Genomic DNA, 19,543 nt, shown 5'->3' on the forward strand with positions numbered 1-19,543 from the left:
TAAAATTCGACGCTCAATATCGCAGTGGTCTATCCTCTTTAACCGGCGGCCTTGCTCGCCCCCGTTAAACGGACTCAGCTGCGCACGTACATGAACTACCACGCATGCAATATCAGTGTGCATCGTCAACACACAGTCATACAAGAAACTTCATCCCCACTGCCAGAGTCCTCCCCCTTGCACAGCTGCTTGCCACCCTTTTTCGACCCATCCTCTCCCATCGCCTACACCGCCACCCCTTGCCTCCCTTTCAACTAATGACGTCATACTGCGACGTCGTTGATGACGTCATTGTTGTACCGCAGTTCCGTTCATCGATCGACGTCCTCCCCATGTCTCGTTCGTGGGTGGAAAACGGGGTGCCCCGATTGCTACGCTTTACCGACTGTTCTTCGCGACTTCAAAGAGGTCTGTAGGTTTCGCGATACCGCATCTGACATGATTTGATTAGCTTTTGAACGATCCCTCAACACAATCGGAGGTTATTTCAGTCACAGTTAATTTTCGATAACGAATATCGTGATCCTGTGTGGAAATAGATAACTTGGATTTCCTCGAATCGGCTTGAAATTGTTTGAAATATCGCGACTAGGAAATCGAGAATCGTTCTAGCGATTTTCCCGATGAAGAATTTCCTTGCAATTACTCGAGAGCCAGAAACTGTTTTAACGGAACTTGCCTAAGATCGGTGCGGCTACAATGCTATCTCCACACTGGCCTTGACTTCTTCCGCGGAATTCACGCACCGCCCGGTCGACTTCTCGAGATTGTACGTTTCGATGGCCGGTATTCCTCACGTGCTTGAATAAAGCTCGAAAGACGAACATTATGCATCACTGGTAATGGTAATGACTCAACTTTCGAGGCATTAGCGACGCAATACTGTTCTATACTGCAACATCTAAAGGAGAATTATAAATCAGTGACGAGAGATAGAATAGAAAAGCGTAAGAATTTATTAGTGGTATTGACGATAGCTAATCGACAACGCTTCATATAACTGTCCAGAGCATTCCACGGCGAGGTCACGGCAAGAGTGCGATAGCTTTCTTATGTAAAAATTAAACGATACGTCGCCTATGTACCGCAAGAAAGTAGATAAATTTACATACTTATAAAAAATACCTTCGAATATATATCGAATATATATATGTATATATATGAAGCCGGGCAAACAAATAGGTCATGTTGTCGATCAAGTAATCGAGAGATTAAAGATTAAAAATTGCCAGCGTCGTCAAGGGAAATATTCCTGGACTTGTCGAATCAAGTATACATATATTTCATTGACTATTCATACGTCAAAGTTTAACGGCCAGCCCAAAATCTGTTAACCTCGGTTCACTCATGGAAAATGTTTGATTTGCACGTTTGTTAAGCCAACCAGATTACTGCGTTGAATCAATACAGACCGCCTCGTCAGTGGCACCAACTAGCTAACACACGTTCCGATACTCTTATTTTCAGGTCAGCTGGAAGACAATTACGCGGGATGAGAATTCCTGTGTCCACCAATGGAGAAACGAATTTCCAACGAATCATCCTGTTACTACGTGAAAAATTTTAGTAGAGAAGCACATGACAACCGGTTGCTCTCTGAGCAACCTATCCTCCTTTTCCCTTGACAGCTCTTGCATATTTACTTGATGACATCACATAGTTACTTACTTCGAGGCGGATAAAAGTGCCGTTATATTTACGACGAGAAAGTGAAGGAAATAGTGACCGCATCTCCGATCAATCGAAATCTTCCTTGCAAATCTTCTAACTCCTACTTTTAAAGAGTCATACACCCAATTATTGTACCTTATCACTGACTATTTTAACGATACCAATTAGCTAAGCTTCTACGTCTATTAATACATCCAAATATTCGATAACAATCGATCCTCATCAACATTCCTAATTCTCAATTACCATCGCCCTCCAATACCAATCACCCAAGCAACTTGGCACATACTTAATACCCACTTAGCAACACCCCCGAAATATCACCTTGAACTACATTCCAGGCGTCTTGCAATCAACGCCGCACCCACTCCGCCCCATTTTCTCTGTGCACAATCGATGGAAACTTTTTTTCATCGGTCGGTCATTCACCAAGGACTGGCATCGTATCGGTATTTACGTTAACGCGTCGGTACAAAAAGCTCGCGTCAAAGCACGCTCGCGATGCGTCGTCACGGCTCTGTTTTGGCACAAGCCGCTGCCACCGTTCGCCTCCACCGCGTCCCGCGTCATCGTTTTTCCGTGGTACAACGTCACGCGGAACCCAGCCGAGTCGCGCTAATCCTGAACATCGTTGTGTTCGCGTGTATTAAATTTAGCCACTGCCACGCCGCCTATTACGCGAGCAAACGGGCACGGTAATCCTTCCTGCTGATTATCGCACGCGCCACGACTGCCCTTCTCCCCTCTCCGCGATTTTCACTTCTATTTCGCGGTCCACGTCCACTTTTCCCGGAAACGATTGCGCGACGATGCAACCCTGACACCTCCGCAAAAATGACGGACTCCACGTGACGCGTGAGATCCAAGGTCGCGGATTGAACTCGCTGCTTCGCGTAAATGGTCAGTGATCTCTCGCTGATAGCAATCTAAAGGGTTTTTACATATTTATCAAAAAATTTTATAACGACAGATTTGTCGAGAGAAAATTATCGAGAGATCTGTCTTTGTTTTAAGTAGGTGGTTTAAGTTTAACGGATAAGTAGGGGGGAAACACTTTGGGATCCAGCTTTAAAGTATTATTACACTGTCTGATTGAGATATTCATGGTATTTATGGTACCATGTTACGTAAACAGTCAACATCTAGTAGCTGACGCTTACTCAGAGAACCTCTCATTCATCATCACGATATCAACGATCATCGGAGAACCTGTACTCTGAAACAGGTCTCCGATCGTTATATCATTCGGCGCACATAGAAAGTCTCTTACAAATAGATAATAAAAAAAACTATTCGAAATAGACTCACGGATCGGTTAAGAGTTACCTCATTTCCAACAAGCGGGACACCGCTCTGATGGGAAAGTGATCAGCAACGGATTGACGCGTCGTCGGTTCCGTGGTACGCATAAAAACTCTAGCGTCTTCATGACAAGCACAAGCACGTTTGAAATTTTTTGGTAAACACTCGAAACTCGGTAGAGACTCGTCGGTTGTATTCACTGTGTCATCGTCGGCCAGATAATATCGAGAGGCAGCGACGTAATTCCGCGATCCGCGACGAAACGAGCCGCGTGGTCGTTCCGTGGAGCGTGATGACGCGGAAAACTCAAGAGAATCTCGTGACTGGAGGCGAAAACGCGGCGATATTGACGGCCCCACCGGTCGCCAACGACGACGACAGCGTCGAAGGTGGTGGCGAAGACGGCGACGAGGACGGCAATGCATAACGCCCGAAATAGCGTCGTCCTTGGCGGTGCGTGTGACGTCGTTGTGCTGTCGGTCGGTCGATGACGGACGGGGGCGGCGTAGTGACGTCAGAGTTAATGCCAGAGAGAGACTGGCAGCGTCGCGACGCCACGGAGTTTGCGCGCGAAAGCGGCGTCGTGCGTCAAGTTTGAATGAAACTAGCCACCGCGAGGGAATACTCGCTCACCTATCCACCTCGTTATGTATTCTTTCACAGGAGGGACGACTGGCTTCTCGAGGCTGTGATCGATTAAAAAGACACTCGACTATGTAAATCTCGACGGACAGATTGCGTCCGTGTAACGTAATCAATGCGCAAGCAAGTTTACCGTAGGTGGAATTTCGGGATGCGTTTTACGTAGACGCGAAAACGCTGCACGCGACGTATGACGCGTGTTCTTTACCGAGAAACGCAGGAGACCGGTGGAAATATATTATTACATTGTGCAGAGTATACATATCGTCCTTACCGACCGGAAACATCCATCAATCGAAGGCTTTAGCCGAGATTCCGTAGCGCGAAAACGCGTGCTGTAGCATCGTAAATAACGAAAGTGGTTTAAATCCGACGAATATGGCGATATGGTAATTATATTCCACGAATAATTAGAAATACCACGCGTCAAGTCGGGAGAATTTTCACGAAAACAGGAATTCTTTCGGTGTTAACGATCGATCCTCGGATGGACGGCGCGTAACGGAGAGAAATTATAGCTTGCCGCTCGAACGGCGTCAAAACTCGCGCGGAATACGTTTCCGCGCGGTGAAATCTATTTCAGGTGAAACAAGGTCGCGCGTCAGCCAGTCGCGTTACACATTTTTACTCGGTTCGCCCGAATTACCATAAACCTGTCGAGCATGCGGCCCAGTCTCGTCAAAGCGACGTTACGTACGTTGCATACGACGCTTCAATTATACATTTTGTTGCCTTTCTTCCAGGACGTCGTGTTTCTTTCTTTGCCCCTTCCTCGAATCGATGCAATGCGCGATCGCTATCGATCCGTCGTTAATCAACCGTGCTAAAACACAACGAATCAAGTCCTCCCGGTATTTATAGCGCCACTGTCTGACTACTGACCCTTTCACTGCTGGCACGCGCGTTCATATGCATCAACGTCACTTATCGATCCTAGAGTCATTATGCGAGTCACAATCTCATTACGCTCGACTCGAGTAATCTCTCTTTCTCATAGCGAATGCGTTCTGTATCCGGCGGGCGATCAGGTTCTGCCGGTCCCGCGACACGGAGAAACGCGTATGCAAAACAGACCCGTCTACGCACACGGATGTTTTCCAGACTTCGTTCATTTTAAACGCTTTTCCCTTGGAGATTGTACTCGTTCGTATGTTTTCTGTCTCATACTTCCATCGTACGTTCGCGATGATCATGCAATTGGACGTTACGCAACGTTAAATTACTACGAGCTGGTTGTTTATCGACGAGTATTGGTTTCCATTAATTATAATTATCGGCCAATACCGTACAGCTCCTTTCTTTCCCGTGAAACCCGCTTCGAAACGTGTTCGTTACACGCTCGATGAAAGTTTTTCACCGCACAAGTCACATCGAGTGAGGAACCGTTACATAATTGAAGAAGCGGCGTAGCATTTATGCAATATGAATCGTTCAGAACCGCCCACCTAAGCAGCGTCTTTTCACCCTCGTTCCTTCGGCCCGCGAGCTCCTGAGGTCGCTTCCTGATCGCATGTCTCGCGCCGGAAATAACAGCCCATTTCCTCCCACGCATAACCGCAGCCTCATGAAAAACGCAACGCTGCAATCGAGCTTAGTTTCCAGCAAGAACCTGTCATCGCCTGATGACATCGGGCCCGTTCATTCGACGCCTCAATGTCGATACCCCGACAGCGTATTTCCATAATATTTCTACGAGATTAATTGCGGTTATGTACTTCGAAAAGCGGGAAGGAAAACAAAATTACAGAAAGATATTCTAAATGGAACGATTCAACTGATTCACATAGATTATCCTATGGTACTACACATCGTAGTACCAGATCGTCGCGAACGCCTTATACATTTTAATCGACAGGATGATTCACGATGCCAAAGGTGGTATCGAAACAAGACGCTCTCTGTTTTTCAATCTACATTCCGGGAACGTGGACGTCGAGTTAGACGCAGCGTCGTGCACGCGGGTGACTCGTCGGTCGTTCATCGTTCTAGCACGCCGAAAACGTGAAAAGTGTAACGGCACGTGATGCACGGCGTCTTCGTCGTTTCTTTGGTCGCCTTTGTGTCCCAGCCAAGCACCCGCGGATCGCTTGCCTCGCACGTATATTTAGTTTGCCCAGTAAAACAATGCAATTGGCCTCTAGGAAGCGCTGTCCGTACCACGGGCACTTGCCGTCAAAATACTATCCAATTTTACAATTCTACGAACGATGCCGATTATTTTCACTTTGTCGCCTAACGATTTCGGCTGATCGGTTGAATCGTTCGATTGCACTTTCGTATACCTGACCTCGCCGTTAAACCGTTACGCGAGCTTTTTACGTCGATCAAACGCAAAGAAATCGCGAATTTTCAAGAAATCCATGTCGAATCCAAGATATTTGCGTTAATCCGCGTTTACGTTCAATTCTATACGTGGATGTTTGTTAATGGTTTTCTACGATAGCGTAGTATTACCTATCATAATAAGATATTATCCTTTACTTAGCGATCTAAGTGTACGCCGTGCGCACCCCTATTATAAATTACCAATATAATAATTATTCATAATAAAATAAATTACCTCTCGCCTTTACGGGTTATAACCGAGCGAGGATTTTATAGCCGATTACGGGCAATATCATTATAGAGAGGAGAACTGACGGCGACGCTGCGCGTTCACCGGGCTTTTAAAAAGAATTAAGTAGTTACAGACGTGCCAGCTCAGACGGCCGGCGATGCACGTCTCGCTAATGTCTGAGTCTGATTGCACCTAACTACTTGCGCTGTGAAACGGCAACCAGTGCGTTATTCCGAAAGCCTATTACTATTAACGTAATACACTCTCACGACACGTGTCACTTGGTTACCCGTAAACCAATGATTTTCCACGGACAAACCATTCTCGAGCCAAGAGTTTCTTTATGGCCAAGAGAAGGGAAAACGAGAGAGACTGTCACCTCGACTGATTAGATTTCTCGATCTCGATATGTTTATCAACTCTTGCTCCCCTGGGTTGACCAGCGTGTTCATTTTTTTTTCTCTTTCTGCCCCCACGAAGCCTGCGTATATCGCAATTACATGCCCACGTAACGGTCAGACTGACAGCCGATCGGCTATCGATAGCGCGATGGCGACTTTTAACGGTGCCGCGACACAAGCAGGCATTTAACGCGCGGAAGTCATAATCGTTGATTTACCATTGTCACGGTCGTTACTCTCAGGCGAACCCGACAATCGGTTTTCGCAATTCGACTACGCAGCCACAGGGCAACACTCGGCACAATGCAGCCGAACCAGCGACCGCACCTGCACTCGCTCGCTACACGCTGGTTATATTTGTTCGTTCGCGTACTCTCTTCTTTCCTGCGCGGACAGGTCTCGTGCGGGCCAAGTATGTACGCGGAAAAGAAACGCCTGCCATGCACTCGGCCGACTGCCAGACTATATTTACCTTAACGTACTGATTACACCTGTAAAGTGTCCTATCGAACATACAAGCTATATCGAATCGAACGTTTATACCGCTCTTGAATATGGAATCTGTCGCTAGGTCTGAAGAAACAAGGGCGAATGAATAATTTATAGGTGCGCAGATGGTTTCACAAAACTGATCTAAGTTCATTCGTAAAGATTTAAAGAATTGTGAGAAATTGAAAATTATTTCGAGAAGGGAGATGACGACGATGATGGTGGTGATTTTAAAATAAAACTAACATAGGGTAGAAACATAATGGATAAAATGTCCGCGAATGAAAGTTGAGAGCTAAGCTTTTCTTTTGGAAAAGAATTGATCCGTTCCCTTGGAGGAACGTTAGCGGCCAATCGGCGAGTTACAGCCTCTAGATCCTTTTCACAGCTCGAATCGATTGGCTAAGAAGAAACGACTAGAGGGGGCAATTTGTCCCTTCGCTCTATCGTTCGCACCTCATCTCCATTTCGCTCGCTCTTTCCTCTTTAATGCCATACCCAATAACCTTCTTCATTTTCCTAAGAGCGTACACGCGAATTTATTGAGCACACTATTGTCTTTAGATCTTTGGTCGATTCGATCGACCACAGTCTAAAGCTCTATCATCCAAACTATCCTTCGTCGGCGAAGGACAAATAAATCGAATCCGATTACGTATCGACAAGCAATTTAAAATAGTACGTGAACATTAATCGCCCTAAAATAGAATATAACACGTCGATCCATCTTCTTCATCGATAATCGTCATTAATCCCACCGTCACCACCACCATCACCACCACCACCACCTTTTAACCACAACCAACCAGCCATCAGCGAGCATTGTACAATTTCTTCGTAAACGATGAATTTACCAACTATAATAGGACGGTCCCAAGGTCTTTGTTTCATTTTCTCCCATTTTTTTTTCTTTTTCTGTTTGGTCTTTTTTGTACTAGGTGACTTACACTTGTTCCAATGATCGTGGCGTTGAGCCGCATGATGCTCGTAGTTCCGATGATGGTCATGATTGTTGTTAGTATCCGCCGCAATGGTGACCGGGTGGTACGGTGTAGTCGGTAGATGGATCGTCGTCGATCGATCTGGTTGATCGTGATCGCGATCGTGATTGTGATCGACGACTAGATGCCTGCCAGTGGTAGCACGCTGATGGGTGGTCGCAGCACTAACTGCGGCTGCTTCCGTGGCTGTATCCTCCACGGTACGCATCGCACGTACGATCAGCACTATAGCGCTTCGTTTTTAGTCGTTTCATTCACCAAATCCAGTCGTATACTCCGGGGATCACGCCTCGATCCCGTGATTCTCTCTCTTTTTCTTTTCAAATGCCCACGGCGGCGCGCGAACGACGATCGACGGCCACAACGACCGCGACCATCCTACGACGAACGATCTCTCACTCTTTTTTCTTTCTCTTTGCTTTCTTCTTTGTCGGCCAGATTCTCGCTCCTGTGCACGGCGCGGCCGCGCAAGCGCGCACGTGCGCGATCAGAACGCTAAATGGAAGAGCGAGTTCGAAAAGTTACACGTGGTTTGGTATGACAACAGCTGATCTCACGCCTTCTCTCGGCTCTCGACGAGATAACGCGAGAATCGCGCCAAGTTTCCGATGTTTCAAATCGATGGATCGTCTGGGTATTACACGACACAAATAACACATCGATATTCCAAATCGTTTTAATCGTCAGTTCGTGATGATTACGATTGATCTCTCGATGATTTAGGTCGTTTGAGGATGTTCGTGAGGCAAAAGCATCCGCGAGAAACGAGTGAAGTGAACGAGTAAACGATGATGAGCGACGGGTGAGAGTGAAAGGGGATAACTCACAGTCGATAATTCTCACGGCTCGTAAACACCGAGTGTATCAGTCACAGGAACGTGGAATTCCTCGACTGTATCATTATCGGCGTAGGTGAAAACGAGAAACGGGATAATAAACAGAACAGGTACGTGCTTTATAACGTGATCCAGCCGAAAGTCGCACACACACAACTCACCCATAACACACGAAAAACAGTGGATGACACACGTGTATCACCGACCTGTCTGCGTTGTCGAAAGGCTAGACGAATCCTTCCGGAAAACGTCTTCGGAGGTCAGCACTCCACCAAGGAGCTCGAACACTTCTCGCATGCAGAATTCTGTTATATGTTGCCCACGTTCGCTCGAAATTTATCGTTCCTCCGTCCCCATGGGCGACATGGTTCTCACTGTTATAGTCGTGGCGTTCTTCAAAATTATCGTCGAACTATTTGAATCGATGTTATCGACGAATCTTTTCCGCATCGGCTCGTCGTACACCGTTCTCTGCGAATAGCAGCTTCCGAAGCTCTCGTTCTCCAAAAAAAAATATCCAGGCGGAACGATTCTTTGTGCCGCGTTTCGCGAGGAGCACAGCTCAACGTGGAAGCTGTCAGAACGTTACACGAGGACACACCGTAGTCCCGTACCCGCGGAACCACGCGCGTTCGAAACGCGCTAGTAGCCTCCCTCTTTCTGGTTGGTCACGCGAAACTCAAACACAAACGTCCTTGGCTGCACCACCTTTTCTTCCTCGCCCGCGTATGTAATCCCCAGTTTTCTCGCACTTGACACGCTCTGTCTCACGATTCACGATCCGTTTAGCACACGAAACTGATACACAATTCGTTGACAAAACGGATCAAAAGAAGCCGTGACAAGATCGATGGCCGCGAATCGACAACGATTCGCGTTATACGTGAAAATTTGAAAGAGAAAGGAAGGAGAAACCGTAGAGAATAAATAGAGAGAAGAGAAAGACAGAGAGTGAAAAACAGCGCGGACAAGTTTTACAAGAAAACGATACGCTCTCGCACGGGTGGCCGGCCGCCGCGTAACTGAGTCCGGATCGCGCGCGTTCCTCCGCTATATTAAAACCGTAGCGTGTGTAGCGACGGCGGCGGCGAACGGCGCTAACGATGACGTCACCTTTGGACGTCATAAACACACACGACAGCAGCCGGCGGATCGATGGACCTGGCTCGAGTGAGCGTCCCTATTGGCCCACGCGGCTGATGATGCCGCTATAGTGACGTCAGCACGCCACCTACCGATCACCCATCTCCCTCCACCCGGATATCCAACCCCACGCAAGTCGACCTAATCCAACCCGACCCGACCTAACACCGGTACATGGATCATCCTTTCTTCTGTTTCTTTTCCTTCGTATCCGTCTTCTTCTTCTTCTTTTCTCTACTTCTTGTTCTTGATTCGTTTTTTCGTAAAAGGAACACTCTCTCTTTTCGACGTATTTTCCGCTCTCGATAGCTTATTTCCTTACGACACCTCCTTCATGGTCGTCGGTTTATTTCCATCTTCTGTCAGCGTCTATTTTCCGCGTTTGGCGTTCACTTGGCCCGCTTCCGTTCATATTCTGAGTTCACCTGGTAGTCGTGCGACGAGCGTCTTGGCACCAACGATCGCTTTTGAATTATCGATGAGAGAGGAATTAAAACAGACCGTGGAAACTGATGGATGGAAATGGAACTTGTGCAATATCGTTTGTTAACCTTCCTTATTCGGATTCCTGAATTATCGGAGTGGTCGTGGGGCAAAACCGTAGTCAATGTCTAACGCAAAGTGTTAAATAATCGTGAAATATGCATCGAGGAGCTATAATTTGTTATTCAGAATTTCGTAAAAATGTAATGCTTTATGAAGGAATCTATAGAGGATAGATGTTCTTTGTCCTACTCATGACGTAATCAGAAGTTTGTACAATGTTTCCTTCTCTCATCTTCGGCCGAGCAACGTGTGCGTTACAAAATTTATCATTTTACAGAATGAAGCAATTCCCAGTAAACAAGAAAATCGATACGAAGCCGCTTAAGTTGTTCCGACGTGACGCTCTGTGTATACGCTACTACCGTGAACGACGCTTTATTTCCTATAAAAATCACATAAACCATACGTTTCGCAAATACTCTCATAGCACGATTACATCCAAGGAAACTGTCTGCATCTTCATGAAGAACCATCCCCTTTTATCATTCAATTCATTCTTTTGATCTTACCCGACTCTTCTGCATTCAAAGGTATCTTTGGAACCCGATCGATTTCCTCGTTTAAATTTCATTCTCGAATCCACCATGGATAACTACACTATAAATCAGTCGAAGCGTAAACGACCTCTAATTACGCCGATACGATTTGCAATTATTCACCTCCGGCCGTCAATCTAACGCGCTGTTTATCCGTCCATCAATGGACTGAACCCCGGATTGACGCACAGAAGCGTGATTAAATGAACACGGAAATCCACAAGCTGCTTGACAAGCACGCGGCCGGAAATAAAGGCAATTAACTGCATCTTTTCGAATCGGTGACAAAACTACGTCATAATTTACCCTCGCACATCGGCTGCACCATCGTAATTGTCGTTTCTGTGTACGTGCGCGTGGGTCACCGATAGACAAAGACGTCGGCGTGAGAAAGCCGCAAGTCGGACGAGGATATCAAGCAAAATGGGGGATGAACAGAGATGAACGGACGTGGAGACGATACACGAGAGATAGAGACGAAAGCATGGATTCACCGTTATCGAGGAGTGCCGACGTCGGTCTACTCTCTTCCGCTCTCAGCTCTCCACCACCTCTGCAACCTTCATTCATGCATCAGTCGAGCTACCCCGCAACTCCCCCCAGTGCTACCAACAGCCCCTACCCTCATGCAGCGGCCCTGGTGACTGGTGCACGCGTGGCAAAGCGGAGGCGTAAGCACGAGCCGACGTCGCCCCAGTTAATCACCCGTAAGACGAGCTCTCTTCGACACGTGACGAAACAGCAGTATCGTGTCCGCCACCTGTGAAACGAGCACTGATCTGGAAGAGGCGAAAGAGAAGGATAAGGTCGTTCGATCGGTTCGCCGGACCGACTCTTTGGTGAGAATTCAGCCGCAACGAGAGATCCCTATGAGCCGAGCAGGCACAGTCAAGGAATTCAACACGGGTGTTAATTCACGGAGAATATCGTCCGTTAGAAAAGTAAGAAAGTTGCCACTAGATGGATTAATTAAAAAGGAGATATATATGTATATATATAGAATGGTGGAGAAAGATGGATATTAATTGACCAGTGTGTTGAGTAGGGTTAAGCGAATAATATCCTCGCTAAAATTTTATCGTCGCCACCCAATATTTCGAAATTCTACCTGGCTATTGCTTTGAAGCAACCATTTAATTGCGTCACAGAGATTAATTTGCGAGATAACGGCATTTATATCTCCCTGTATGTACGTTAGAAAATGAAGACATTTGTGAGAGTTGAAGTTTCTTTATTCGATACTTGTAAATCGAGTACTGATCTAGGATAGACTTGAGAGAGTAAGGTCGTTCGATCGATCCGCAAACCGGAATCTTCCGGTGAGATGTCGCGGACGAAGGCCAGCGTAACTATCAAGACGATTGGTCGCGCGAGCTGTGTGTTGAACAGTGACAAGTTTGGTGTCGTGTTAAAAATGAAAAAGAAAAGATAGAGAGGCATAAAAAAGTTGTTTGCCTCGGCACACTCCAGTGACACAGTGTTAAACTGAATGATAGATTCAAAATTTTTGGAACTTCGACGAAATCCGATGGAAGTTACATTGTTCGATAGTTCGCAAATATGCATCGTAGCAGAGCTCTCGTGTGTCATTATGAACGCTTGCTTCGAATAATGTTGCGACATATTTACAACGAAGAGAAATTATATCTTTGGATTCCTTAAAGTAATTCGACATGCTATCCCTGTTTTCTTTTAATCAGGAAAGTAATATTATTTCTTTTCTGATAGCTTGTTTTCACGATCACTCGGTCAACTCAAAATTATTTACTCATTTTCTTTAATTAGCTTGCCACCGCTTTGTGCCGCTGCTGAAGATCATTGTACCGTATAACGTTCCTCAAGAGGTGTACGGCGCATAATTTTTTATTAGGTTGAGATGACCTTTCTCCCGTGTAATGTGCTGTCAGTGGAGAAGCACGGATGCCAGTGAACCTCTCTCTCGTCTCGTCCCTCCCTGATATCGCTTTTCACTCTCAATGTAGACTTCCCGTTACGATGCGGCCTAAGCAACCGCAGATCGATTAACATTTTTCCCCTCGATTCGAGTGGCGTCCTAGTTGCGTAAAGCGATGTAAGAGACAGATTAACGCGATCCTTTCAAAAAGAAACGACGCAAGTCCACGCATGCCCATCGTCAACTATTGTTTTTGCCAATCGGTAGACGAATTCCTTGTAGGATATAATAAACCACGTTTGAAGCGGAAACTAAGAGAAAGACGTTTTAGCAAACGTTTGAATATGATTCTACAATTCACCGACAGTGATAAATGTTTGCCACCCCTACGTTACACTACAGCACAGCGATTATAATTTCAAATTTAATGCACAAGACACTGATTTAAGAGCGATGGTTTCTGTAATTGCACCGCATTACAGCGAATTAAGACGCCTCGGTATTACGTATTAACCCTTGACTGGTGGGGTGAAACGGTGGTTACGCAACTGGTAGAGACGGTTTGACCTCAATTAACAAAGTAGATGGAATATATCTTGGCGAGGACACTATCTCGCCTAGGATGTTTCGTATCAAGACGTATAAATCCTCTAAGAATATCAATATTTTATTCCTTTACATTCCCTGCGGCTCGCGATAGATTTCCCTATACCGACGTACCCCTGAACTTTTCTGCACTTCACCCGAACTCTCAACAACGAAGCTAAGATAAATTGCACGGTGTTCCAGGAAGACACCTATTACAATCAATCATGCACGTTCTGGAAGAGAACAACGTGACTCACTTTAACCTGCCGGATTACCAGGTGAGAGATAAATTTCGTCATTAACGCCTCCTCTGTCAACATTTCTGGGATCGTGCGGAACGTGCAACGAGGTGAACCGGTGTTTTAAAGCCGAATTCGAGAGCTCGTTTCGCGCGAGAGCTTGTTCGGTCCATCGCGGAAAGAAGGATGCGGCCAACGGAGATGCAGAAAAGGACAAAAAAGGAGAAGGAGGAGAGGGAGGAGAAGGTGGAACCGGTTGTCGTTATGGGTTCTCTCGTAGTCAGGAAGAACCGGCGAGGGTGAGAGGTTTACAGGCTATATTACGCAACCGCCCGCGTGTAACGTCGAGTTACACGACGAAAGGAGAGTGTCACGCTGATACTCGTGCAATGAGAGTTCACGCACATTTATAATACTATTTATAGAACCCGAACGTTCACCTTTTATGTTCACGAATCGATCAAGCGGGAATGAAGAAAGATCGTTGTTTCGTCCTGCTCCTAAGAGACATTTTTCAACGCCATGATTCCACGTCGCAATGTAATTATTATTTATGCGACGTGTCTGATCATCGAGTGCGAAGAATTAGTTTCTCAAGCCGATAAATATATATATATACCTTGTTTCGTGACGCTACGACGTTGTTTGTTTTTCTATCACGTCAAAAATAATTATACATATAATGGTATAATCAAATCTTCCCAGAGGAAATAACAAAGAACGCGAAAAATGACAGGCAGCGTTTGGGCAACACTTAGAAATCGCCAGCTATCGAAATTCAAACGATCTCTATGATAAGTCATTGATAAAACAGATATAGTATCGTTACAGGTCAAATCCTTACTTCTGATTACGCTAATAATAACACGTGCCCATGTGTGCAAATATAATTACCGCCCGTTTACGTAACTTAATCGGTCTAATTGCCATTTAGGATGCTAATATTTTGTTTACGATCGCGGTAATACATCGATTGAGGTTACTGTACCGCGCGGCTAATGCTAATTGCAGAGCACTTTTAATCGCATATTCGATGAACCTGTGAGCGTACGCCGGCTGTTTTATGGCGAAACATTGAATCGTTTCGTCCGTTCATGAGCGAATACATAGCCCATACATCGTACACCACACGATTCGATCCACACGTGAGCATTTTTCGAACGAGTACCAGCAGTCGTTGATACACGCGTCTGTTAATCACGAAACGTACTTGTTCTCCTTATAATTTTTCCACATGCGACCCTCCTTGTCCCATAAATCCGCGGTTAATTCTATCTTTCTTTGCCCATGAATGAAAATGCTAATAAAGCAACCGCATCGACCGAGTCTATCGGTGGTCAATAATGCCTCAACGGCAGAACGGTGCGGCGCACTTTCATTTTCACCGCAACTCCGGTATACACCCCGCGTCGTCGTTTGCGAGCCTGTGCGACACACACTGCGTGGGCGGCGAGTCTTTAACGGAACCGCACGTGGAACATTGTATAATATACGCAACGAGCGCGCGCTCCAACTGTCAAGGAAACGGCGAGATGGAAACGGGAGCTATAACCAAGTCGAATCGATTCGCGAAACGCATTACGTATTTTGAAACTTCCAGAAAATTCCTGTGGATGCACGTACCCTTGTTGCAATGTATGCGACTGATTCTAAGGCTCCGTCTAATTTTAGACGTAACACCGGCTGATGTAGAGACAGGATTATCGAACGTTATCTGCTATTAGGACGCGTTGATTCACTTTGATTACTTCATTCATGCTGACAGTTTCAATTAATTTACACGTCACTCTTTACGCCTATCTATCCACTGCTAATCTTATCGATTAAAACTCCTGTCCGTATTATCACACGCGTGTATATATGTCCTGATATCTTTCTTTACGCTTTTCAATTTTGAAGGATGTCGACATAAAACAAATAGATACAATTTTTATTACGGCACGTAATAAATATCGACTTCAGTTCAAATAGTACCAGATGATCCTACTAATTATAAAACACGAGAATCTCGTAAGGAGATAATTAAAATATCAGTCAAGATGTCACCGCTCTAAAAGTTAAAAGTTTGTGCGTTTGTCGACCGTGTAATTTTATGTTAACTCTTATCGATCACATTTATTATGATATCTTGGTATATCGCCCATGTAATTCACGGAACAGTGCAGCGTGATCGAAGAAAGTTGCACGCATCCATCGACCAATATACACGATAGACGATTCTTTTCCATCCTGAAAGTAGTCGGTCGCTTCTCCCTGGACCAGGGCGCTTCTGAGATCGTTCCTCCTCTCCTGTCTACCTGTTTTCTTCCCTTCCTCTATGTCTCTTGCTCTTCCTGTCTATTCATCTCCTTTTCGCTCTCAGAGTTCGGGTTTCTTTTCCTCTCTGTTACCCCTCCTTTTCTCTCGCAGTTTTCTTCTCTCTTTCTTTTCCTCCCACCCGATAGATCAGAGAACGATGGGCGATTAGCGCCGCGTGTGAAAGGGAAAGCGAGCGGTCGGCTTCACGGAGGAGGACGATCGACCCGGCACACGATTCGAAACGACTCTCTCCTCCGTACGTAATGTATTCGTCGTCTCTTCTGCGCCCACTCCTTTTTCTCCTTCTTTATGCGACCATCTGTTCGTGTCTCTCTTCCTTTTTTCCTACCAACAGTTTTCTGTCCTCTCCCATTACCCTCTTCCAGGTGCCCGACACTGCCGCCTTGGAATGACTTTTTAGAGGATGATTTAATTGCCGAGTAACCACGATGCCCCTTCCTCCTTCTTTTTTTTATTCGTTTCAAAAAATTGGCAAAGATGTGGGTCACGAATTATATTGGAGAAAGATATCATTGATCGCATATCGAAAGTCTGTTCTATTCATTTCGCACACGATGAAGCTTCATATAATTTGCTTTATGTCTTAGTGGAAAGAAAAGCAAAAAATGGGACTAATGTAACCCGAATCTAAGTTTAATACTTGAAAAATAGACATTTCTTAAGAAGGATGGATGAATTCTGTGACATACAGGATGAATAATCAATAATGAATAAGCCACAATATATAAAAATCTAGGACACCTCGATTTAGATGTATTCGTGCTTGCCTATAGAGAAACCGATAAGCTTGAAAGCTTGGAATACCGAGGTGTTAACTGGAAAATAAGATGTTTGTCTTTGGTTGATTGGTATTTTCCTCCTAGAGCACTATTTTGAATACCAGAGAAGTCTAGGCTTGTAGGGAAGGCTGTACTTTCTTCGCGGGAATTTGAGATGCGCCTGACATCTTCGAGACGCGCGGAGACAACTGTTATTCGCATTGTTGCGGCACGTTTCTACAATTTGCTTACGGTATTGTCACCGATGATCGATTCGAAGCTGCAAACACACGGACAAAAGGACGTACATGCACGCGGAATCGTCGGAGGAGTCACAAGCGCGCGATCCTGAGTTTAGTGCGTATATCCACCGCGTGACGTTGCGTTTCCGCGTTGCTATGCTAATGAGAGAGCGTCGAAGACCAAGACCATCCTTGGATGAGCTTCGACCAACCGATTGAAAGCGACTATTACGGTTTCGAATTCGGTGGAAAATTGACAACTAAATATTTTAAGTGTGAAATAAAAAAGACCATGTATCGAATTGATTGGTACTCGAAATATGAAATATTTTTAATGTAGACAATATATTTAGAAAACATGAAGGACACTTCTATCTGTCGATTAAAGTATTACTTACAGATCAAAGTTTACATTAACATTTGAAGCGACTCAAAAAAGTAGCCCATAAAATGAAACTAGCTTCTGTTTCTTGTAAACCAAGGCGAATCTGTATTTCATTTTGTCGATATTAATCGAGTGCTTCCACTTTTTAACACATGCATTAAATTAACGTGCTTCAATTATCTTTGACTAATAGTTATCAGACTTTCTTAGGATATTCTTAATGATGGTTTAAATCAATTGCGAATTTCTAAACACGAAGAATGCCTCTAATGGTGCACGTCTTCCTGATAAATTTACGTTCCAGCCGATCCGCCGCTCGGTGAAACCGAAAAGAGAAACCATCCTTAAAACAAACCGCCTACGCTATGGTTCGCCAATCCGCGAAGACAAATATCCGATTGAAATCGCGACATCGATTGTTCATTACTGGCACTATGCGCGGTCCGCTGGCCGACATCGCGTTCAACCGACCCCATGCTTTTAACCCATAACGCATCCCGATGCACAATCTCGAGCGGCTTCATCGACATTCACGAGCGGTTAACGTCGGACGTATCGACGATTTTCTATCGAATACGGTAGCTTCCCGGTCTGGCGGCAGCGCGGTCACGATTATAACGCCATATAGAGAAAATCGACGGCAAGTCGTGAGGTCACACGCGGGGTCGTTTATGGGTTGTACCTCCGCTTGGATCTCCACCACCCTTTTCCGCGTTGATCCACCACGGAAGGAAGATGGAAATGGAATAGCCACTGTGGGAGAGCCGATATACGAGTTGAAACGAATAGCCTCGTCTCGTCTCGATCTGCACAAAGTCGTTAACGAGTCTGCTCGTTATCTTTTGCCATGATTTTGCCTCCATGATTGTTGTGTTTGAGTTCTATACATGTGAACGTTCTCGGCTAGGCATATACAACGATTGCTTAGGCCGAGCAACGGTTAGAGGCGAGGAGAGCAATGAAAAAGGGAGGAAAGGAGGGAGAGAAAGGAAGGAATCGTGAAGCTAGAAAGGAGGGGGAGGAGGAAAGAGAAAGACGCAGTTGGACACGATGCTAGAGAACCGCGGGAAGGTCGTCCCCCTTCAGCCTTCGAAGACACACAGGTACTTTCTCTCATAGTTTTTCGGTGTCGTCTTTTGCATGCTTTCCTGCGCCGACTGACTACAACACCTCGCCGACTCTCCGCCAAGCCGTCAAGGATCCTCCTGTGCTTGTACCGGGATTGTTTACTGCCCGGTTGGACAGTACTACGTCGCAGGACGATACGATTCGAAACGACATTGCTACATGTTTAGATGGGTCAACGGTCCGAGAGCTCCTGGAGAAACTACCGGTTGGTAGGAAAAAGTTCAACGCCGAGGGATGGGGAATTTATCGTTGCCTCGTGGATACCGTTATTACCGATCCAATTTCGCCAGTCTGGAAGTCGAATGAGGAAGGAAACAACTGACTGTCTTTGCGGCTCGAACGCTATATGTTTCTAGTTCCTGGTACCGTAGTTGCGAAATGCAACTTCGCTGAACGGATATCATCTTCCGTGGAACAGAGTCGGCGCCCAAATTACTCGCTTATCGTTTATGTAATACAAGTTTCTCGTTACGTAAGATGGGACAGCGATTTCTGTATGTGGGAGGACCCTTCTGCTTCTGAGCGTTTCCTACTCTGCTTTAATTAACTCGAACTGCGTTGATTTGGGCAAGACCTGGGATAAAAAATCGGTGTTCAAGAGCAGCCTCCAGAGTTCACAAGAAATTTCTCTACTCGAAGCAAGAAATCTTAAATCATGATCTGAAGAGACTTATGTTCTTGTAGCTAAATCGTACGACGTTGAAGCTCGGTCTCTCTGTGTGAGTTTTGACCAAAGCAGCACGGTTTTAAGTTTCCGTTACGCCACTGTGTAATTTCGCTGATTTACGATCCTCTCTCGAGACTATCGCCCCTACGTTCGATCATCTGGCGGAGAACAAAAGGATTTGCGACCGGTCGCTACCACT

At 45.6% G+C, this 19,543-nt stretch overlaps 1 protein-coding gene across 5 annotated transcripts in view; it reads right to left on the minus strand.

Moving 5' to 3' along the window:
• Hr38 (Hormone receptor-like in 38) overlaps positions 1 to 9,947 on the minus strand; it is a 41,377-nt gene extending 31,430 nt beyond the window's left edge. Inside the window, exon 1 of one of the 5 annotated variants that reach the window (XM_069124848.1) lies at positions 9,106 to 9,947. In XM_069124848.1, the coding sequence (XP_068980949.1) occupies positions 9,106 to 9,196 (91 nt within the window). In that variant the 5' untranslated portion in view covers positions 9,197 to 9,947. Of the gene's footprint in view, positions 1 to 2,979; positions 3,383 to 9,060 lie in introns of those variants that run through there. The other 4 variants (XM_069124847.1, XM_069124849.1, XM_069124850.1 and 1 more) reach the window with 4 other exon arrangements.
• Between the last annotated feature and the right edge of the window lie 9,596 nt (positions 9,948 to 19,543).

Source organism: Bombus flavifrons, chromosome 12 (assembly GCF_040668555.2).
Source record: "Bombus flavifrons isolate JBK064 chromosome 12, iyBomFlav1_principal, whole genome shotgun sequence".
Lineage (NCBI taxonomy): Eukaryota > Metazoa > Arthropoda > Insecta > Hymenoptera > Apidae > Bombus > Bombus flavifrons.